Here is a 24,675-nt window from a genome sequence, read left to right on the forward strand (position 1 = left end):
CTAGATATCTACATACAAGAAAGAATGAAGTTGGGTCTTTACCACATAGAAAAATAAACTCAAAAAGGTCAAAGACCTAAGCGTCAGGGCTAAAACTATAGAACTCTTAGAAGAAAATATAGGTATACAAACGATTGGACTATGCAATGGTTTCTTAAATAGGACACCAAAAGTAAAAAAAATGAAGAGAAAACAGATAAACTGGGCTTCACCAAAATTAAAAACTTCCGTGCTTCAAATAACCCAATAGAAAAGGGCAAGGGATTTGAACAGTCATTCATCCAAAGAAGATATACAAATGGTCAACAAGCATATGAAAAGATGCTCAGTATCATTAGTCATCAGGGAAATGCAAATCAAACCACAATGAAGTAACACTTCATACACACTGGGATAAAGGCAAACAATAAGGATGGTGGGCACTGTGGGTAGGATGTAAAACAGGGCAGCTGCTAGGGGAAAACAGCTGCAATTATATACTCAAGGGAAATGAAAACCTATGTCAACAAGAAAAACTTCCACATGAATTTTAAAGCAGCATTATTCTTAATAGCCAAAAAAGTAGACATCACTCACATGTCTATCAATGGATGAAAAAAATGTTATATCCATACAATGGCGTATTATTCAGTCATAAAAAGATGTGAAGTACTAACACATGCTACAACAGATGAACCTTGAAAACATGCTGCGTGAAAGAAGCCAGACACAGAAGGCCACACACTACATGACTCCATTCATATGAAATGTCAAAATGTGGACATTCTGTGCCACATCCACAGGGACAGAAAGTAAGTTCGTGGTTGTCAATGGCTTGGAGGGGATGGAAGAGTTAGGCTTTCTTTTCAGGGTGATGAAAATGTTCTGGAGTTAAATCATGGTACTGGTTGCACAACTCTGTGAATATACCAAACACCATGAAACAGTACACTTTAAACGTGTGAATGTTTCGAAATGTGAATAATGTGAATCATATCGCAAATTTTAAAAATGTGGGCAGAATGCTTGTTGGATAGTGGCTTGGTTGCTCAGAAAGATTTTACAGTTTATCAAAGAAATATGAGTTCAAAGGATATCTGAGTAAAACAGTATTTAAATCAGAGGGCTGAGAGTTCAGATACTTGGTGGAGATTGAGAGAAAAGAAGAGGAAAGATGTGTGTGCGTCTTTACTGGGTGCGGGAAGGGGGCTGAAGGAGGGCAAACCTCAAAGTGAAAGATCTCCCCTTGACAGTGGATTTCCCAGGTACTTCACTGGTGCTACTCTAGTTTCTCTCAATACCTACTTGCATTACAAGGCCATCATTTATTTTGCCCAGTTGCTACAGGGCAGAACCCCTGTAGCACCTGGACCTGGGCTACAGAATTTGCTAAGCCCAGGCCATGTACGGTTACTGGGCCACTAAAATGTGGCCAGCCCACATTCAGATGTGTTGAGAGTGTAGAGTATGTGACGGATTTATATGTAGACATAACTCAAACCACATTTGGAATTTTAAGTGCTCTAGCCAAATTTTAGAAAAAGAAACAGGTGTAATTAACTTTGAGAATATTTTTTATCTAACCAAATCTAACCAAAATACTATTTGACCATGTAATCAATATAAACAGTGTTAATGAAGGAGGGGAAATTGACAGGTGGACTAGGGTAATCTCACATTTACAAATGGAACTGAGACAGCATCACATTTCACCAGTAAATATCTCTTCCACAGCCCAGTACAGGATGCTTGCTCATGAACCTGTGAAGTCTACACTCAAAACTCATTTCAATTAAAAAAAAAAAAAATTGAGCCCCCTCATTAAATCAGTGAATATTAAATTTAGTTATGTCCTCATTCTATAAAATGACATAAATATAAACATACACATTCCAGTGAACAGACAGACCAAGGAAATCCACTGCATTTAAAGAGGGAGAAAATGAGAGTCTCTTATTCCCAATTCTACCTGTAAGTGATGGGGGACTGAGTATAATTATGGTAAAGAGACAACAATCAGTGCAACCCTGGAAGGAAAGAGAAGCAGTAGGACGAGTTGTCAGGATGCTGTCTGTCTCCTTGACTGATGTTCCAACCATTCATATCTCATGCTGGCAACTGTGTGAGCAAATAAAATCTTAATCAAGTACATTTCTATTCCCGACACTAGGATTGTCTGTGATTGCATCACATGGCCTTCCATCCAAATCCATGGGGGTAGCAGGTGCATCCCAACGAGGAATTTCAATTTAATCTCAAAACAAGCTTAAGACCAGGCTTCCCAGGTGGCTAGGGGGTAAAGATTCTGCCATCATTGCAAGAGATTCTGGTTCAATCCCTGGGTCGGGAAGATGCCCTGGAGATGGAAATGGCAACCCTCTCTAGCATCTTGCCTGGGAAATGCCCTGGACAGAGGAGCTTGGCAGGCTACAGTCCATGGGGTCATGAACAGTTGGACACAACTCAGCAACTAAACAACAACAAAAAGCTTAAGGCCACTGCGGTAGAAATTTCAGGGCTATGGCAGCCAATGCCCACTTTCTACCAGGATGACTTCCCCTCTGACACTGCGGAAGAATGAAAGAGCAGACCGGTACAATTTTCACTTTGCAAGAAAGGCACAGGGCTAGGAATCTACCATTTTTATTTGTTGTTGTTCAGTCTCCCAGTTGTGTCCAGCTCTTTGTGACTCATGGACTGCAGCACACCAGGCCTCTCTGTCCCTCACCAGCTCCCAAAGTCTGCCCAAGTTCCTATCCCTTGCATCAGTTTTTATTGCACCATTTTTATTACTTTATCGTTAACTTACGTGCCCTTGTTTGTTTGGAGACAAGTGAACCACCGGATCTTGACGCATTAATCTCCCACTGGGGCTCTCTCGGAAAGCTGGCAGTACCTTGGATACTGCTGGGAGGTGGCAGGTCGGCTCTGGAACACAGCACAGGACATTACGGTGCAGGCACTAAACAGATGCGGGCACAGGCTGACAAATGAGGACGGCTTGCCCCTGCGCCTCTCAGTTCACTGGCCAGCAAACTTGGAATTTCAGCGGGAAGCTTGTTGAGAGTTTACACGATAGACAGCATGTCAAGAGCTAAGTGGCTGATGGGTAAAGCTTGCAGCTGGTGACAGTGTGTAACACCATACACATGAGCAGAGCCAAGTGCCACCAAACCAGAGGCCATGAACAATGCGGCAAAGTCAGGAATCGATTTTCGGCTTGGGGAGGCAGGGAAGTCTCAAATATATGGATTAAATTTATGAAATCCATTCATTGCAATGTGTGGCTAACCTCGCTTGGTCTACGTTACCTAGACAGGCATGGATGCAATCGCGCGTTACTTACCATGACACTTTGGACATATTTTACCTGTATATTCATGCTGCTCGAGGACAAAAGAATTGAATTCCTGAGGTCCTCTATAACTGTAAGCTAAGCACAACAGAAAAGACACACAGCGACTAGTTTACTTAAAACAATTGCTTCCTGTAGGACTCCGCTGGCGTTCAGGATGGGGCTGTTCCAAAAGTGAAAGGTAAGCGACTTTGCCTCTTTAACACACCTAAGAGCTGATGGCAACAATCGTGCAAGGCCATTCCTAACACGCACAGGACTGAGCAGTGTACTCTTTGACTCTCAATCGTGTCCAAAAGTGGAGAGGCAGGAAAAACAAACTGAGATGAGTGAGCCAACTCAACAAGCTAAGCTCTGGGTCTCCCCTGGGAATCAGCTTATCATCTGCTGATGGACAAAGACGGGGAAAGCCTGGCTAATGAGTAAGACTCTGCTTGACATTTTCAACCAGTGACCTGAAGGTCGTTAGAGAATTGTGTTCTTACAAATCGAGTGTAGGAAGGTCAGTCCCTTGTCCACACAATACGGTGTACTGAGGAATGAGAACATAACAATTATTTGTCTTGATTCCTCCCTAGCACGGTTTGTGTCAGCTAAGCCCCAGATTCCTTCTGAAGTGCCAGGCAGAAAGGGCTGGGTTATCCTTCTGGGATGATAGAATATCAAAAGTTTTAAAAATTTATTTGAACATTTTCTTTGTAGCCTTAGATTTTGAATCGAGAAAGGTCTTGGTTTTAAAAAAACAAAAGGCTTCTCTGGCAGGCTCTAGGAGTATTTTCTTCTTTTAAAAAGAAAAGGTATAACCTTACTAAAAGGATGAACCAATGTGTTAAAAAGATTCACTGGTATTCATTTCAGAACCTTATCTATGAAGTGTGAGATGCCACCAAACTAAAGTGGATACAAGGGGGAGAAAAGCCTAGAGGAAAGTTTATGCGAAAGAATGACTATGGGCCTAGGACAAACCTTGTAATTACCCTCTCCAGTCCCAAGATACTGTTTCATTCCCTGTATGACTTCACATGAGTGGGAAGCGTGACCCTGAACTGTGCACAAAGGCCCGCTTGGCAGCTTTGTTCAAAGCCTGCAACTAGGAGCCAAAAAAAAGCTGCTAAAGTCGTGCTGAAGGAGGGATCCTGTTCACATGTGTCGTTACCATCTCAACGGTATCAAAACATATGGGATTCGAAACGTTCTGTCAAGAGCGGAACAGTGGATCCGAATATGCTCAGGTTTTCGGTGGGGGGTGGGGAGCGGGACGAGAGTAGGGAATGACAGATGGTTTCAATAACGAGGAACACGGCGCACTGAAGGGGTGGAACAAAGCCTGTCTTCAGAACCTGAGGCTTTTGCTTCTCTTCTTCAGCTCCTGTCTTAATTGAATGCATCTCCACTCCCTTCCATGTTCGTGGGTTTTTAGAGTCCCAGCATGGACCCCACCTCTGCACTAAGGATGCCCTCCCCCGCCAGGTACGGAAACGTGGGCACAGTCACTAAAACCGAACAAAAGGATGTGTTTGCAGAGAGGATAAAACGATGAGGTCTTTGCTGCGAACGCTGATCTGTTTTCAGCCCTGAAATTTACTTCTTTTTATTCCACCTTGATGGGAAAGCTACTAGATAGAGGCAAAGGGAAAAACCTTTAACAGTCCAGATTCAAGTCCCTGATGTATCAACTGTGTTGATACTAAATCCCTGGTGCTACTGTGTTGAAACTCAATCCTGTTTCATGGCAAAATGTTATTGTATCAACTAGTATTTAGATGTCATCAGAGAACTGTGTAGAGAGACAGGGAGAGGGAATGGGCCATGTGCCAAAAACCCAAAGGAAGGCTCACTCATGCAAATCTTTTTCCCTTCCAGCTGGTTTTATCCTAAGACGTTTCCTTAGCTGACAGCTTCATAGAAGAGTAGGGGGAAGAAAAAGCCTATAAAGGGAAGAAAGGCATCCTCAAGAGATGACTAGAGAACAATTATATCTCTTTCCCATTTTGTACACAGCTTTTAAATGTTTTAAAACTCAATGTTAAGAATATCAACTAATCTCCCAGGGCCTTTATACTAGGCAAAAACAGATAAATAAACAAGGTGGGGGAGGGAGACAGCCTGTAAGTGTCTTAGGACTCTGGCATTTCAACCTTAGTGATGAAAATAATACCTATGTACTTTCTGTCTTCAAAGTCAGGGTCACTTATGAATAGAATTCCTTGACTTTTCTCCCAGGTCTTAACTGCTGCTTTGACTTATACACACAGTAACAGACTTAATGATCATTCCTATTTATGACCCAGAGCCGTACCAGAGAAGAGAATGCACTGATGACATCAACCGGGGTCACCAAAGTCACCTGGGTATAAAGGCAACTTGCTTATTGTAGGAATTAGTTACTTACCCATCTGGTCAGCGATGCTGTCTTCACTTCTTTGCCAGCTGGGTGTGGATTTCCCGCTGCCTCCAATGTCTGACTGGGTGTTCTGCCTGTCGATGGAGGCGGGGGATCTGCGGCTGATTCCAAACCTGGGGGGGTTTCCCCAAAGGCAAAGACAACGTCAGGGACCTTGCCCAAACGGGAAGGCAGTCCTGGGTGTAACGCACTGAACTCTAATGATAGGTTCTAGTTTTGCTCACAGGCCTGTACTCAGTCTTGTGCACGCATACGTGGATGCCAGAACTGTGGATGTTGTGGTCGGGATACACCCCTCTGTTCAGCAGAGTGTGTATGCTAAGCGTGTAAACTGTGAACAAGGGCAGGAGTCATGAGCACTGAGCCAACCTAAAATAGACATGGTAAAAAACCAAAGCCTCCTGGCCCTTGTGAAGGTAAGCTCTGACGGTCATTCACAGCCAAGAGAAAACGTCACCATCCTAGTGTTCCTTCTCTGTGCCGTCCAGCTGGCACATTCCAGCGGTTTCTCTTAACTCAGTAATCTGCTACACCACTAAGGCACTCATTCTTGGAACAAGTATTTTCTGAAGCTCTTACTCTAAGGTCTGAAAGACAAAGATTGCTATCATTTACATTACATAGGGACCACTTTCCAGATGTATGAATTTCAAACTGCCTTTGGAAGAGCAATTTGGAAGTGGGTGAGCTGGCATATATTAAGGTAAACGTCTATTTCTGGAAAGAACATTTATCTATTTAGCGAGACCATTTTACTAATAACTTTTCCTGTGTAGAATAATAATATAATATATGCTTCATTAAAGTATATGCCTTGATTAGTAACATCAGCAAAGTAAACGCTGACAGAGTCCAGGAAAAAGGGCCAGGGTATAATACTCAAAGATTCACATGGAAATTTACAAATCTGTCTGTGGGTACTAATGAACTTATAAGTAATCGGTACAATAAATCACAATACAGGACCTGAATTAACTGATGCATGTGACAGGTGTCTTTGTTACAAACTGATAAATGTGTGGGGAGAACCACCAATCGGGGTGTTGCAAAGAGAAGGAGATTAGGAGGAGGAAGATCAGCAGCTAAGTTCAGCTTCCCCACCTGGAGTCACTCAAGTTCTGTCTTTATTTATTTTTAAAATGGCAACTCTCATAAGGATCCAGGGAGAAAAACTTATATAAAAGCCTCTGCAACGTAGGGGAGACTATGAAATATTTTAGTAAAATTCCTACTCTAATATCTCCCTCATTACTTTTTGCACAAATGACAGTTATTTACAAGCTTAACTCATAAGCATCACTAAACAGTTACCTCCATTATTAAAAACAAATGAAAATTTGAATTGATGAAAATTTTAGTGAAAGGGCTCATCAAAAAAAAAAAAAAAAGAATTCACTAATTATAATCTTTGTCACTTCCTAAATCAGGTCCTTGTTTAGCATCGTGAATATCCTCCAGTTGGCTCCAATGATCCTATTTTAAGTACACTAAATTAACTTTTTTTTTTCAAAAAGGCACAGAGATCAAAGAAAGAAGTGAATTGGAATCTTAGTTTTACTTTTTGGTAGCAGTGGAAACTCAAGACAACTTTTTAAACCTCTATAAACGGAAAGCCAAATGCTTTTCTGGCTGTCTGCTTTTAAAGAAATGATAAAGTAAGCCTGTCTGTCTTTCAACTCTGCCTTGAAAAAAGTTTCACCCAATGAACTTTTGGATTTAGTTCTCACACACTCGCCTCTTTCACTGTGTGCCAGGCCATCAGGGCTACGAAGGCCCCATCCTTGAGGAGCTCAGACAAAACCTGTTCTAACTTTTACACTGTGCCTCTTTTTGAAGAACCCAATTGTCTCTTTGTTTGGAGGAGCACTTTATAATACTCTAGGAGTTGCAGTTCTGATGTGAAGCAGTTTTTAAGTAATCATTTGGCTGGTACATGAAATGCACTCAATGACCAAGAACCTTCTCCCTCATGAGTCAGTCTATAGTCCCCAGGGCAGGCTGACAGCTTTGAAATATCTTCCTTACAAGGGGCTGGAAACTTCTTCTCTATGACTTTTCACTCACTGATCTCAGTTACAACCAGAGTCAAGTTTAATCCCTCATCGAAGAGCACTGGGAGAAAGCTATCGTGGCCTCCCTGACTCCCCGATGCCCACCTGCAGGTTGCACAGCCTTGGTTACGTTTCTCACATCACGATCCTCCAACTCCATATCTGCCCAGTCCGTCCCTCTGCACGTGCCGTTTTGCCCACATTCCTTAGGGTATGTGGCCCCAAAACACATCTCCAAGGGTGGTAGAACAGACCCTGTCCTACGTCTTTTTATCACTTGCTTTTTAACTCTCTCTTATTCCCATCCTAAACCGTTCAAGTGCCCTTTCCCCCTTCACCCAAGTAGAGCAGTTTTATTAACTAGCCCGTGAAACTGCGCCTCTCAACTGATCTGGATGCTCTCCACATCCTTACTCCAGCAAGCGGTGGCACACTCCACACACAAGCAGACACTGAGTCTGCTGAAGTGCAGGGAGGGTGACAAAGGGGCGGACTACATTTACAGACAACCAGTGCATATGGACCTGCGGTTTCTATCTCACACCTTGGAGCTTGTCCAAGTTTAACATTAGTGAGTTCACAGCAGACTCCATACACTCCTGCTTCACTGTCACCCTGGACCTATTTATTTTTACTGGGCTAAGTTACAGAGTAGATCTAACAATTGTTCCCTTGGTAAGCTTAACTTCAGAATCAAACCTGGCTCATGAGGAACGTGTGTCAATCAGACAACGAATACTAAAGTCTCTTGCATCACTGACACAGACAACAGGTCACTTGGGATCTAAAGGAAAACACTGTACCAGCATCTTCCTGTAAAAGTTCACTGCAGATAAAACTGACGGTACACAGCACAGTAACCAGTCACCAGTTAACCTTAAAAGTGACGGGGGAAACCCTCTGTACCAGCTGTGGGACACTTAGTATCGAACATCAAGTCAAATAATTACCACCTTATTAAAAAAGTGGTAAAGCACGAACATTGGAGCCTGGCTTCTACCATTAATAATCACCAAAAATCACTGTTTCAAATTACATTCTAGTATGCCTTGAGAGTATCTATCAAATGTAGAGAAGAAGCAAACAGGATTTTGTTGTTGTTAGCTCACTTATATTTTATTACTGTATTAAATACACTGAAGTTGCAGTGAATTCTTACTTTTGAAGTCAACAAGGCCATTTAAAATCTACTAATCAAAACAAAAAATAATCAGTTGGGCTTGTGGGTATGGGATAATAATACTACTTAACTCATAAAATCTTTTGCAGGGGCCTGCAATAAGAGCTAGAATTTTTTACTAATTGTCACTGAAGTAATTAGAGTTAGATACGCTACCAACAGACTCCTTGGGGAGAGAGCTGGGGAGGGAAGTATGTTCCACTGTAGTTTTTTATTACTTACTTTCTGCTAACATAAACATTTAGCAAAAATATCAACAAAATTATTCTTAACAGCTGTAAAAACCAACAAAAGACCATAGGATAAAAAAAATATCCATTATGAAACTATTCTCATAAGCAGAATTGTTTTATAACATGGTAAGATCTCAAGAAAGTAAACAAATCATATGTGCATCTGTTAAAAATAATTTGGAGAAAACTTGGAACAGAAACATCCTTTTTTTCCCCAACACGCCATTTTTGAATTTCAAGTGGTTTCAAGTTCTTCAGAGGTGACCGGCAGGAGGCCTTGTGATGGTTCTTTTACTCTCCTTCTGAGCAAAGTTAGTTTCTGCGTGTCATGAGATGTTTTCTGCTAATTCCTTTCCAGCTTCAGACAAGCCAATTTTCTCCCCCCCCTTTTTAGTAGCCTTTACAATCACGTACACTTAGCTTTTTCCTTTGTGAGTCTTGTCAGAAGCAAACAGTTACTTTTGGGTGTTTATAGTGTTTTCAAATAAGATGGAGAGAGAAGCTCCCAAACAACCCACAGGCTGAAATCACAGATTTCTAGAGGGTGAGAAAAATCCTTTTAAGCTTTGGACAGAATGAACATTTTTCCTACTTTAACATCAATACAAACTCTACCCAGCATAAGCAGTATACTCCTAAGTTCACTTTGGAGGAAATTTTAAGAAGTGGCAAAATCCATACGATGAAACAAGATCAACACACACAATGGAGGAATTGATGTAATTTGATTTCTTTGCCATTGAGTCCTTAGAGACTGCAGAATGATAAACTTTCTAAGCAGTGGTTGGAACTAGCCATGAAAACATTTTTTAATGCAGAGTACTAACTGTATTTCCCCTTTCGCTCTTTTGTGAACTGAGTCCGGCTGAACGGAAACTATTTTGCACACCTGAGTTACACATGGGAGGAGAGACAGTGATGCCGACTCTACCTACCCTTCGGGCATGGACTTCTGTCTGTAGGTGCCCCCTCCAGAGCCAGTCTCGCTGGATGAAGACAGACTGCTAGGGGAGTTGCGGCATGGCTGGGATCTTGCTAACGCCATGGATGAGACCGTCACATAGATGTCCGAACCAGGAGACAGCCTGTGTGTGTGCAAACAGAAAACGTGAAGTCAGCAACTCAAAGGGAAAATCCCAAGGCAATGTGATGGGTAATAGCATATGAATGCGACAAACACAGCCACTCTGCGGAGATAGTGAAAATAAAGCCAGCTGGAAGCCCACAAAAGAAACTTCCCCATAAAACTACTCCCTTAAGGGGACAGCTGGAAAAGGGCCTTGAAGGGGGCGGGGGCGTCAAAAAATAACAGGGGGGAAAACAGAAAACATGTATGTTTCCAAAAGCTGCCAGAATTCAAGGGCTGAAATGCTTATGCAATTTTGCAGTATGGCAGCCCAGAGAATATAATGAATCCCGGTGACATTAACATGGCAATTAATTCAATTTCCCCACTGGCTCTCCCAGAGTATATGACCACAGTGAGACCAGTACATTCTTTGTATGCTTCTTTGTTTTCCAATTTTATTACTAAAGGTCTGGAATGAATATCCAGATATTGCTATTTAGCATGTATAAATTTAGTTGATAGTAGCATCACCGTACAAATACCTCCATGGAAACATGCCTAGAAGTGCAGCTTGCTGAATTTCATTGGGATGACTGGGTTGATAACACAGCTGAGGTGTGCTGTGCCTAGCCGCCAGTACAGCTCTTTCTAAAATTGTGGGTCCCTCACCCCGCAGACTGGCTTGATGCAGAAAACAGCTCTGTGGTCAGGAGAGACGTGATTTTTGCCCTCTACTTGCTCTATTCAAGGAGGCACTGGGGCAACTGCAGGATATTAATAAGTGAGGCTGAAGCCTGTGACAATCTGTCAGCTAAATCACAACATCAGCTAACACAATGATATTTTATTTCAGAAGTAAATGCTGATCCAGATCATTGGCTCTTATAAAGGGGCAGCAGGGCAGGTCACTTTCATTTTATAGTTGAGGGAGGGGAATCAAAGTCATTTTTTCACTAAGCCAGGCCTCTTGAATTTCTGAGTCCACTGCACTCTGCGTCAGGCTATTGCTATTCTCTAGAGAAAGATGGGTTTTCTGTGCTTAATAAGACAGCCTGCAAGGGGTCTGCAGGGTCAGATGATTTTGCACATAAAGGAGTCTAACACTGAAGACAAAAGTTTTGAAGCCCTGGGACCTTCTTCACTGAAGCACGGCAGTTTCCTATAGGGAACCTATGTACCTTCTGAAACAGAGCAGAGGGCTCCAGGTACAGGAAACTGCCAGAAGGGATAACAGAATCACACTCAGAAGCTTTTCTAGCAGAAAAAGAATAAGGACAGATACCCCAAAATGTGACTCCCAAAGTTGGTCTATGTCCAAGAGGCAGATCTCTCTTGGGGAGCCCCAACTCTCTCCTCAGTGACAAACTTGTTATCAGGTGTGATTCTGCTATGCCTTCTTTTCCATTAAAACATCTCCCAATCTCTCACTGTTTATCCGTAAGTGACTGGAAAGGGACTGGAGTGGGGGGAAGAAGGGAAGGAGGAGGTTACCAAGAAGAAAACTAGGACAGCGTGAACCACTTCTGCCTGAAGAGTTTGGTTTTTCAGTTCAGTTCAGTTCAGTCGCTCAGTCATGTCCGACTCTTTGCGACCCCATGAATCGCAGCACGCCAGGCCTCCCTGTCCATCACCAACTCCTGGAGTTCACCCAGACTCACGTCCATCGAGCCCGTGATGCCATCCAGCCATCTCATCCTCTGTCGTCCCCTTCTCCTCCTGCCCCCAATCCCTCCCAGCTTCAGAGTCTTTTCCAATGAGTAAACTCTTCGCATGAGGTGGCCAAAGTACTGGCGTTTCAGCTTTAGCATCACTCCTTCCAGAGAAATCCCGGAAGATGCGCCTAATTCAGAGAAGGGCTTCCCAGGTGGCGCTAGTGGTCAAGAATCCACCCGCCAATGCAGGAGGCCTGAGAGGCAGGAGTTCCATCCCTGGGTCAGGAGATCCCCTGGAGGAGGGCATGGCAACCTGCTCCAGTATTCTTGTCTGGAGAATTCCACGGACAGAGGAGTCTGGTGGCTACAGTCCATGAGGTCACAAAGGGTCGGACATGACTGAAGCAACTCGGCACGCGTGCACAATACAGAGAGACTTCAAGAACAGTCACATTTTGCTGCTGCTTTGCCTTTCTTAATGCGAAGAGGAGGCGTTGCATAAAGATGGAAAGAAGGGGGATGACAGCAGAGATGCGAACGCCGTTGGGGCCAATGCAATGTCTGGGGGCCTGAAGATTTCTTACCTCTTTTTGGGATGAACAAGTACCACCACTGAATTATATTCATGGTGAGTGTTTTTGCTTCTACAAGGAAGTAACAACAAGATTCCATAGCCAAAGTCAAGATGTAACTTTCACATTTATATTTAGAGCTTGCTTTTCTTACCCTGCTCTCCAAAACATACATTAAAATATCTTGTGCTACTTCTCAACCTCAGCTCTTTTATTTGGCAGATGTATCAGAAAATTCTACTTGGTTACTGGAGTTATCCCAAAGCGAACAAACAGCATTTCCAGAAGGCCAGCATTCATTCCCAGGCCTTTTCTGCACTTACGTAACTCAATAGTGGCATTGTTTTGGACCGTCAACACACACAGAACACACATATAGCAACTGATGGAATGCCACCCAAATGTTTTTATGACTCTAGATGTATGTAGGGCAGGCAAAACAAACAAACAAACAAACAAACAAAAACAGAATTAGCCCTTATTCTGATGACTTAGTATTCTTTCCAAATACTCTGAATTTGATACCAGCTCGCAAATATTACTGGAAAACAGATCTCGTTCAGGGAGTGGGAGGTTCCTGCCTGCCTGGCATTGGCAGTCTACTGCCAGAGACCACGGCTGATCATTACTGAAATTTTGGCTGGTTGCTGTCTTGATGCTTTGAAAAAGAGTAACCCCCAAACTGGCTCACAGAGGAAGTCACCATGCTAGCCTCTTGAACCTCCAAGCCCCTGCCCCCAACTCTACCTGAGGGGATCACAAGTCTTTTCTTTTCTTTTGAGATAAACATAGATCTTTCTACTTTCTCTCAGTCTTAACGAGCCCCTATTAATGTCTGAATAGGGTTACAGGACTAAGCTGAATATATCTGTCACTTGCTGTGACATCTTTTGATTTTGTGGAATTAAAGAAATAATCTTTGAGAATGCTATGTTCACAGTTAGAAAGGAAGTATCTAAAAACCTTTTTAGCATTTATTTCAGTAGATTCTCTTCCCTATATTTTTATCAACTTAGCTGAGAAATAACTAAATGTTTTTAAAGTAACCAATCTTAAATTTTCTCTATGGCTACGGCTTTCCTCTGCAGAAATAAAACACTGGGGGCTTTTGGACTGTTCAAAGAATGCAGCAATTGAAAAAGTCATGATCATCAGACCGACAGACAATACTCCCATAGTCTGCAGGACTACACTCAACGCCAGCTTTCCATTTATATGCAGTACATTTCATTGCAATGAAAGCAGACAGTTGACTGGAACGGACATTTAGGAAGAAATGGTCCAAGATCAATATCAGTTCTTCATTTTTCCAGAAGCCTTCTCACGTCAAGATAAAAGGGAGAAGGGAATTGCCAAAAAAAAAAAAAAAAAATTCCAGCTATCTAATGAAATAACCCACATCTCACCACACCCTCCCCATGAATCAACTCACAGGACTACACATATGATGTTAATATTGATAGGCTCTTATTAAATTGATCTCTTGAGACTGTGATTTACCAATTTATGGATAAGGAACTCAGTATCTGTGTAATTGATGCTAAGTTTTTTTCCTTGCATAGTTATGTATGGGTTCAATTATGCCCGTTTCCTGCCTTTTACTCCAAAGGGATAGCAGTGTTTGGATGTGTCCAGGGAGATAAGGCCCTCTGTATCTCAAGTGCAAACAGCGGAATGATGGCAAGAACCACCAAGAGAGTTTCAAATAGCAGCAATGACTGACAAATTAGATATCCGAGTCCATAATTAAGCACAGCATTTTACCATAACTTAGCAATTAAAACGCTATTCACCCAGAGAACAGGATTCGGTTCAAGTCTGTCTTTAGCAATGCATATCAACCGGGATTCTCCCCAGAATTCTGTTAAAAAAAAGTCTCTAAAATGATTCAACGTAACATCACTTGGCTGCTGTATTCAGACTAGAGTTTGAACAAGTTGTGTTCGAATCCGAGCAACTCACCCCTCCGTCTTTTCGTCTCTTCCTAACTTTGTGAACCAGAGCTATCCCTGGCTTTCTGACCATACAGTTCCTACCAGCTATTCAGACTTGACCACTGAAATCCTGTTCTGATGAGCCTCCTGGGACAAGATCAGTTTACAACCACGAGTAACTCTCATACAGTTAGGAAAGTACCACGGTTCATCACACTGAGATAAACGGATCATCACTTCCCAGTTGCTGGCAAGCCTTCAGAGGTTCACAGCCCAGCACACATCATGGGTGCCTCCTGAGATGAGTCAATTTTATATCTAAGGGTGACTCTACAGAACAGAAGATAAAAACGGGCTGCAGACAGTACCAGCTACACCATTTGTGGGGCCCAGTGCAAACAAAACTTCAGGTCTCCTTGTTCAAACATACTAAAACTTCCAAGACAGCAACAGCAGAGCATTAAACCCAGCATGGACCCTTCTAAGTGTGGGGCCCTGTGCACATACCTGAAGCTGCCCCTGACTGCATGTGGCTGGGCCCCCTTAGCGTGTAAACATGAATGCATTTATCTAGCAAGTATTTCTTTTTTTTTTTAAGACCTAGGTTTTTTTTTTAATGATATATTTTTAGTAGTGAAAGTGAACGTCGCTCAGTTGTGTCTGACTTTTTGCAACCCCATGGACTATATATATAGCCCATGAAATTCTCCAGACCAGAATACCAGAGTGGGTAGCCTTTTCCTTCTCCAGGGGATCTTCCCAATCCAGGGGTTGAACCCAGGTCTCCTGCATTGCAGGCAGATTCTTTACCAGCTAAGCCACAAGGGAAACTCAAGAATACTGGAGTGGGTAGCCTATCCCTTCTTCAGAGGATCTTCCCGACCTAGCAATCAAACCAGGGTCTCCTGTACTACAGGATTCTTTACCAACTGAGCTATGAATGCTTTACATGAAATGCACGTTAATAATCTACAACAAAATCAACTTCTATTAGCTTACAAATACTGGTGATTACTCATTTCACTCATTCTCTTTGTCACTTTTTACTAATTCTCACTTTCAAACTTGTCAAGTATTTCTTCAGCACCACTTATATATGGTGGTAGATTTCATTCTTGTGACATGGTGGCTAAGATACGGGCTCTGATGGTGCTCATCTCAGCTTCACTATAAATCAGCCAGGACCCTGCACAAATGATTTCATTTCTCAATCCCTGGGCATTCTTATCTGTAAAAGGAGTAAACAGCAACCAACTTACTGGGTGGTTGGGCAGATCAACTGAGAAAACTCAACATGAGGGACTTTGATCAGAGCGTGGCACAGAATATGAACTTGGTAAAAAAAAACAGCTGCCTATAGCTCTTAAGCAAAATGCAAGTAGAATGTTATTGTCATGAGGGCAGTTCAAACTGAATGCAGAGGCAGCTCAGGCAGGTTAGAGGTCAGATCCTATGGGAAAAGCAAGCTTTGTGAGGAAATGCACTTGAGATTCATTTTGTAGGAAACAAAGGATTTTCACAGAAGTCCAGAGTTAGGACACAGGAACAGGAGGGCGTATGTGGCCACCACAGCAGTATCTTTGGCTGGAACAGTTGACACAGGTAGGATATTGGTGCAGGCTGTGACCAGGAGGACAAATGTGTCTGGGAGGGTGGGCCCACGTTTGGTAAACTGAGGGAGCACAAACTTCATCTATTAGGCAACAGGGCAGCCTAGAAGGTTCTGCAGCAAAGCAGTAGTGTGGTCAGAGCTGGCCCTGCAGCCCCTGAGATGGCGGGCAATGACCAAATACTGTCTTTTCTTTTTTACCAAGGCCCAAGAGAACTGATGAAATGAGCCTAAAATTAATGAGATTTCATATAGAAAGAATCTATTAGCCCACCACAAATACTAGCCTCTTTAATTTTAATTGGTTCTTCCCTCCACCGATGTTCAAATACTTCATGAAGAGAGTCACGACCAAATCCTTTGGTGAGAATAAATTAAGTGGTCTCCTGGAGCATACTAGGCTTTTAAAAACTGGAAGAAACTAAAAATAAACTCAATCCCATTGCATTACACAAGAAAAGGGATGCAGAAGCCAAAATACAGCATGCAGTGATGGCCTCTGTGCTGCTGTGCACCTTCCTCAAGGGGTCTCTAAGACCCCCACCTGCTCTGTACAACTGCCCTAAGCTTCTCTGTTCACGCTCACTCAGTCACGTCTGACTCTCTGCGACCCCACTGGCTATAGTCCACCAGGCTCCTTTGTCCGTGGAATTTTCCATGTAAGAATATTGGAACGGCCAATATTTTAACACCAGGCGGATGGCAGACTGAGGGATCTCCACGAGTGGAGGCAGACCTCAGCCAGACTGGCCATTATCCCAGGTTCTCAACAAGAGGCTTACTGAAAATGTCACACTGATGACCGCGGGGGCGGGGGCGGGGGGGTCTAGGTAGCTCACCTGTCTTCAGTATCACTAATTTCCACATATTTATACATGTGCGGTGCAATCGACAAATCCTAAAGAAAAATGTAAGCTATTTCAGATATAAGGGAGCAGGATACACTGTTTTCACCCCTGAGTCATCTAAGTTCCTGATGGTAAATGTGTCTGTGTGGGGTATGTGCCCTCATCGGACAAAGGGCCTAGGTAGGACTCCTGCTGCCTTCTCACAACAGTGAGGGCCACGGCAGGACATGGGCCACATCTGGCTTCTGGGGAAGGCCTGCCCCTTGTCAGCTGTGGGGGTGGAAAAGGGGTGCTTCTGGAGGAAGCCTCAGGGCCTTTCAGGCCCTTCCCATAAGGTGTGAGCAGGCCAGGCCTCCCTGGGTGGTTCCTAAGGCAGAACTCCCTTAAAAAGGATAAGAGCGCAAGACCCGACTGCTGGACACATTCAGAAGAACAACTCTCTGACACACAGAACAATACGCCCACCGGTCACCTCACTGCTCTTCCCAGAGCACACCACTTTTTTCAAGCTCATCTCTCAGGCTATTCCAACTCACCGGAGGGTTTTTGCAGCACTTCCTTCCACAGCTGCACAGTTCGCCACGACTGTTCCCAGCACAGCAGGCCTCGTGAACTCATCCTCTGTCTCACCCAGGTTAACCGGTGCTGAAGATGGCACAACCCGCTCCTTGGAAACACACTGACTCACCACATGCATGGCCTGGATGCAGGCCAATCGGCAGACTGACTCAGGAGCCCGCTCTGGCTGGCTCTACCCTCACCCATAAGTCCCCAACTGGAACTAGAGCCCCCTTTCACCCCCAGGCAGCTGTGTTTAGAAGAGCACCCACAAAACACCACCAAGGAAGACAGCAACCACCACTTTCTAAGACTCACTATGTGCCGGGTCAGGCCTGTCCGACGAGCTCAGATTGAACAGAGTAACTACAGTACCTCGGCTTTACAGTACCCTGGGCTTGTTCCCTGGGTCACTCTACGGTTTGTAAAAGAAAGGGAGCTGGGAGGTGTGCCAGGCTCAGGCCACTGCATCCCTTTCCTGAATGCCTGAATAGAAAGCACCTTCATACTCTAATCTAAAAGTGCGTGAGTGCGTGCTAAGTTGCTTCAGTCGTGTCTGACTCTTTGGGATTCCATGCGCTGTAGCCCGCCAGGCTCTGTTGCCATGCCCTCCACCAAGGGATCTTTCTGACCCAGAAACTGAATCTGCATCTCTTGGGTCTCCAGTACTGGGAGACGGGTTCTTCACCACTAGTGCCACCTGGAAAGCCCTCTCTGAAAGTGTGAACTTGCAAATCATCTAAAGTGAGGCCAGTGGGGATGCCAGAGTGCACTCACTCCTTTGAAGAGCTGGGGCAAAGGAGGGTTAAGAGTCTGGTGAGTTTAAGTTGAGTATAGCTAGCTCTCTGCTTTCTACCTTATCTTGGCTGACAAATAAAATAGGTATAATTCAGCTCCAACCTAACTGAAACCAATGATAGGAAATTCCATCAAGAACAACTCGCCTTTCACTTTGAGTCAACAGTAGATAGCTTTACTCACAATATACCTTTTAAAAATACCAGTATTCTAAACTTAGTCAATAAAAAGCAAAAATTCTACTTAAATCTAAGCTTCAGTTCTATGGCTTTATCAGATTATAGTGTTTCACTTTTACCTGCTTTTTATTTTATAAAAATAAACTGATTTACCCAGTGTCCATTAACGGATGAATGGATGAACAATGTGGTACATACACACAGTGGAACAGTACTCAGTCTTGAAAAGGGGAAGGCTATGGACTGCATGTGCCCCTCCCCACACCCGCGAGCATGTGAGCTCAGTTGTGTCTGACTCTCTGCCCACCAGGCTCCTCTGTCTGTGGGATTATCCAGGCAAGAATACTGCAGTGGGTTGCCATGCCCTCCTCCAGGGCATCTTCCTGACCCAGGAAACAAACCTCTGTCTCCTGTGGCTTCTGCACTGGCAGGTGGATTCTTTACCACTGTGCCACCTGGGGATCCTCCCACCCTCACTCCTCATGGAATTCATGTGTTGAAATCCTAACCCCAGTGTAATGACATTAGGAGGTGGGGCCTTTGGGAGGTAATCAGGTTAAGATGAGGTCATAAGGGTGGAGCCCCCATGACGCAATTAGTGCCCTTATAAGAGGAGCAAGAAACCAGAGCCTCTTCTCTTTGTCATGTGAGGACACAGCAAGAAGCTGCATTTTTACAAGCCAAGAAGAGGGTCCTCACCAAGAACCACACCTTTTGGAACCTTGATTTTGGAAATTCCAGATTCCACAAGTAAATGTCTATTGTATAAGCCACTGAATCTATGGCATTTTGTTACAGTAGCCTGAGCTAATAAGCAAGAAGGAAAACTCAACATATGCTACAACATGAATGAAGCCTGAATACATTATGCTAAAGTGAAATAAACCAGTCCCAAAAGGACAAACAGTGGATGATTCCACTAACGTAAATTTTCTATTTATGTGAGGTACCAAGACACTCAAATTCACAGAAAGTAGAATGGTAAGGGCCTAGGGGTGGGGGAAGGGGAGTTTTTGTTTAATGGATACTGAAACAGAAATAGAACTATCTGCGTTTGTTTCAACAATATCCTCTAGGCACGATCTTTATGCCCTGCACAGTGCAGACATCTGCAGAGGAGGGTATCAGGGAGGCTGCAAGTGTAGCCAGCTGTAACTCTGTTTACGAAGCAACACTCCATCCAGCTGCTGAAAGCTAAATGCAGTGGAAAAAGGCGGAGAGGATGGCATCCAGGTAAAATGCAAAAGGAGCATTGGTTCAGTATGATCTGACATTAAATATTTATAGAAAGCTTGGCAATACTTCATCTACAAAAAGGAGAAAGGAAAATTCTTTTATATGCCAACATGCCTATTGTTTATGCAAAGCCCCTGATATACATAAGCTTTTCTGAGCACATTAACACAGATCAGGGTTTTATTACTAATTCCATATTATGTTTAAACACAGTAATGTGTTAAATTCAGTGTACTACAGCCAGCTAACTTAATTTCAGTACTGTCCTTACACTCAAGATGAATTTGAGGCCAAAATAGAGATTGCACCATATCACCTGTTTTTGTTAAACATTAATTTTATCAATTCTTGATGCTTTTGAATTGTGGTGCTGGAGAAGACTCTTGAAAGTCCCTTGGACAGCAAGGAAATCAAAACAGCCAGTTCCAAAGGAGATCAACCATGAATATTCATTGGAAGGACTGATGCTGAGGCTCCAATACTTTGGCCACCTGATGAAAGGAGCCAACTCAATGGAAAAGACCCTGATGCTGGCAAAGACTGAGGGCAGGAGAAGGGGGCAGCAGAGGAAGAGATAGTTGGATGTCATCATCAACTCAATGGACATAAGTCTGAGCAAACTCTGGGAGCTGAAGATGGACAGAGAAGCCTGGCATGCTACAGTCCATGGGGTCAAAAAGAAGCAGACACAATTTAGCTACTGAACAAAAATAATAATTCTGTCCATAAGAACTTCTCCCACAAATACCATAAAATTCTATACGTGAAAGGCCACCTAGATAGCATAAAGCTCCTATATTTAAACCAAATCTAATCAGACTTTATTCTACTTAGATGGCAAATGGGTCATCTACTCCTATTGTATCAGTTTTTCTAATCAATGTATAGAGAGCAAAATTCAGTTAAATAATTCATGTTAGAAACTCCAAATAACACCACCTTTGAGTTGGTCATAAAAATTGTGAAAAAGGATAATCTGTTTCACAAGTATTTTTTTTTAATTGTTTCTAATGACCTTTAATTCTGGGAACTTGCATACAATTCAAGAAAACTATGCTTCTACAGGGCTTCCCTGGTGGCCCAGATGGTAAAGCGTCTGCCTGCAATGCAGGAGACCTGGGTTCGATTCCTGGGTTGGGAAGATCCCCTGGAGAAGGAAATGGCAATCCACTCTAGCACTCTTGCCTGGAAAATCCCATGGACGGAGGAGCCTGATAGGCTACAGTCCATGGGGTCGCAAAGAGTCGGACACGACTAAGCGACTTCATTCATGCTTCTACAAGCAGTAAACTAGGTTTCTACAAGCAGTATATTCAGTTTTCATTTAAAATGAATCGCGCCGTGTCCAGTCGTGGTGAATGAAGCAGGCAGATTTGTGCAGCATGTGCAGACGAGGCTTGAGGTGGCTGCACACTTCATCCTAAATAAGCTGGTTCTTTACAGTTTAATACAAGCTGCCTGGCCTGGGGGAGAAGAATAAATGAAACAAACCACCACGTAAAGGCAACACAGCTGACCCTCGAACAATACGGGTTTGAATTGCATAGGCTCACTTCTACAGGAAATTTTTTTCATTACGTAGACTACTATGTTCATGACCTGCGGACCTGCCGAGGATATGAGGGTTAATTACAGGACTTGAGTAGCTGCAGGTTTTGGTATCCAGGGAGGTTCTGGAACCAATCCTATACTGATACCAAGGGACCATCCTTTAGTCTCAGTATCAGGCTTATGCCACTATTGGCAAGGTAAGATTCAAGGAATGGCAGACCACGGCATCAGTTTTGACCACTTGTGATTCATCTGAAAGGTCCGTATCACTCTACAGATGGGCCAGGTACAAAGGCAAATGGTGGTACCCAGAGTCAGGGCTGGGATGAAGGGGGAGAGTCAGATGGGGAGGTATGGCCAGCTAGGAGCATCACGTTCATGTTGCAGTAAGGTAACTTGTTCTCAGTAGAACTAAGAAGGGAATGCTTACGTTCTTCAGTTTTATTTTACTATGTTTCATGGAGGAAATGATATTCTCAGGTCTATTTTATGACTCTAGGTCTTAATGGAGGACTTGGGAAGTATTCCTGGTGAACGTTCGGAGTCTACTGAACACTCATTCAGCAAACAGTAGCAATATACAGTTTCTCAAACACCACCTTCTGTGTATGTCTCAAAGTTAAAACTTAAATAAGAAATAGTGCTTTACTGAAAGTTAGGAATGATGGGATAGGACACCAAACTCTTAAATTTTCACAAGAGAAGAACAGCCATCTAATTCCACACCCTTTAAAATGAAGAGGAGACAAATAATCCGAAAATTTAGAGCTTAGCGTTTACAAATCCTCCATCGTTAGATCTGAAATCCTAGTCCAGTGTCTTAAAGGATATCTGACACTAAGAGGACTTAGTAGAGGTTAAATTTTCCAAAAACCATTGGTAGCCTCACTTCTGCCACTTTGATCTTATGCCTTGGAGAGCCACAGGGCTATTACTTCAATCTTACAGGGGGAGCATGAGAATTCCCTATCCTTTGGGTAGAGTTATGGGAAAGGTACACACCAACACCCACAGAGAGAACTTCTATAAATGGACTGATGCATTCTACAGCACTTGCCTGCATCCTAAGAGGATAATAAGCTACAAAAAATATTTTCACTTTCAGAGGTCAGAACATTCAGCCATAAGCTTTAGTTTCTGTTGCAGAAATTAAATTCAACATGGAATCAAAATACATTCTGCTGTTTTATTATATGGGATATCATATAAAATAACGTGAGAGTGATTTCACTCATAAAATCCTGATGATTGTCTCTGAAAGAAAGAAAATAGCATCGAGAGGAACAAAAGGTCCTTCTCTAAACAACAGTTTCCGAGGTTCATCTTTCAAAATGTGGGCCAAATCTTGAATTCCAGTTAACACACACCTCAGAGGGAGCCAAGTTTGGAATGTGCAGAACAAAGAATTTATTCAGCGATCACTTGGATGCTTTTCCTTCCCGAAAATAATGAAAGCAAGAGGAGTCCAGATGGGAATGTAGCCACTCTGGGAGAGGAATCTTTTATTGAGATAAATAGCAAGGCTCTGTAAATAAATCCCCAGGATTACATGAGGAATTTTAGAAAGACAACTATAGTTTTTTTTTGGTTGTCTGTTTTGATCAGATTATTTCTACATGGTATTCTAGTATTTCTGAAATAGTTAAATGACAATGTTTTATGCTTTTTAAGATAAAAGCCATCATAGTGTGGTTTTGAAAACCTCCAACTTTCTGCTCTCAGCCTGAACCAATGACTTCTGAAGCATCGCTGGGACGTTTTCCTTGGCGCCCTGTTCTGGCTGGAGTCAGGCTCACATTTTGGCTCCACAGGGACCTTTCTTCTTCCCACAGCAGCTTCTGGAACAGAGACTTCTCCCTGCCAGCTCTGAGGGTTCCTGATCCCCTCTGTAGTGTGGGGACCACAAAAACACGCAGAGATGTGATCAAGACAAGCACAATGATGGGAAAAAGGCAGTGCGTGCAGACGGAAGCCAGCTTCTTCTAGCAGAGGACCAGGTCACTGAGCCAAACTGCAGTCGAGGCAATTTGGAGTATCTGAATTTATAGTACAATGACTTAAAATTATGCCGTCCATTTGTATTCACATTTTAAGAGTACTTACTCTATTTTAATATTTGCCCTAGGTTCTTAGTTCACGGTGCTGCATTTTATAGTGAATTTGAGACAAAAATGTTAGGGGATCCCTCAATCCCCACTCCTTTTAATTACTCAGGACTGAGTGTTCTAACATGCACTATTTTCTTCTGCATTCATAGCAGTGGAAAGTATGTTTGTAGTATACTAGCGGCTTTCCCTTCTCACAATTCTTTATAACAAAGTAACACATGGCACCCCACTCCAGCACTCTTGCCTGGAAAATCCCATGGACGGAGGAGCCTGGTAGGCTGCATTCCAGGCGGTCGTGAAGAGTTGGACACGACTGAGCGACTTCACTTCCACTTTTCACTTTTATGCACTGGAGAAGGAAATGGCAACCCACTCCAGTGTTCTTGCCTGGAGAATCCCAGGGACAGGGGGGCCTAATGGGCTGCTGTCTGTGGGGTTGCACAAAGTTGGACACGATTGAAGTGACTTAGCAGCAGCAGCAGCAGCAGCAGCAGTAGCAGCAGCAGCGGCTTTCCCTTCTCACAATTCTTTATAACAAAGTAACACAAACACAGACACCCAACCAAAAACCTTCAGTGTTGCTACAATCATATCACTAATCCCCTACAAGTCAAAGACTGTCAAAGATGATGATAAGGTCAATGTCACCTCAAAGAGACTGCCAAGTTCTAGTTCATATGGCTCCTAAGTGTGCAATGATGATTTCCATTGGTACCACAGCAAAATGGAAGAGCAAAGCCCAGATGCCATTACACAGGGCCGAATGCTTTGCTGGAACATATCTTCATTTATCCTGCTGGCTTTGGAACGCTACCATGCTTTGAAGACCACTAGTGCATGCATCGCAGTTTTAACTTTTGATTTCTAGTAAAATACGGGCAGCTCCAACACTGGTACTTCTGGGCCTGGAGATATTTAAATCTGGGGCAGAGATTCAGGGCAAACCTAGGAAGACACACTCACCGCCTCTCCAGTGGGCGCCCATCGCTAGAGATGCTGCGGGGGATGTTGGCGGCTCTTTCCGGAGGAGGTATCTTCCCGTCCGCCTTCCCGGCGTTCAGCCTTGAGGTCATGGGACTCTGCACCTGGGACGGGACTTGAGGCGAATGAGGCCCCTTGTTGGCATTCCTTTGCCACTTGTTGTTATTTCGAAAGGGAAACTTGAATTCATAGGAAACCCCTTCGTTCATTTTGTACTCCATCACTGGCATGCGGTAGGTCTCAGAGCAACTCCTAGGGCGAGGGCACAGAGAGAAGACACGTCAACATCGCTTCTGCTTGTTGGCAGAACCACACGGATTCTCACGAACAGTTAAAATGCCGCAAATGCTTCAATTTCGGTTTCAAACCATCTTTCAA

At 43.4% G+C, this 24,675-nt stretch overlaps 1 protein-coding gene across 6 annotated transcripts in view; it reads right to left on the reverse strand.

Annotated features, from left to right (window-relative positions):
* Positions 1 to 24,675, reverse strand: part of SIPA1L1 (signal induced proliferation associated 1 like 1) — a 383,207-nt gene that overhangs the window by 39,584 nt on the left and 318,948 nt on the right. For 4 of the 6 annotated variants that reach the window (XM_018054010.1, XM_013967265.2, XM_013967263.2 and 1 more), the window contains 5 exons: positions 24,280 to 24,549; positions 10,138 to 10,287; positions 5,727 to 5,851; positions 3,350 to 3,412; positions 2,789 to 2,907 (listed from right to left, as the gene is read on the reverse strand). In XM_018054010.1, coding sequence (XP_017909499.1) covers positions 2,789 to 2,907; positions 3,350 to 3,412; positions 5,727 to 5,851; positions 10,138 to 10,287; positions 24,280 to 24,549 — 727 coding nt within the window. The remainder of the gene's footprint in view (positions 1 to 2,788; positions 2,908 to 3,349; positions 3,413 to 5,726; positions 5,852 to 10,137; positions 10,288 to 24,279; positions 24,550 to 24,675) is intronic. The other 2 variants (XM_005686032.3, XM_005686031.3) reach the window with 1 other exon arrangement.

Source organism: Capra hircus, chromosome 10, assembly GCF_001704415.2.
Source record: "Capra hircus breed San Clemente chromosome 10, ASM170441v1, whole genome shotgun sequence".
Lineage (NCBI taxonomy): Eukaryota > Metazoa > Chordata > Mammalia > Artiodactyla > Bovidae > Capra > Capra hircus.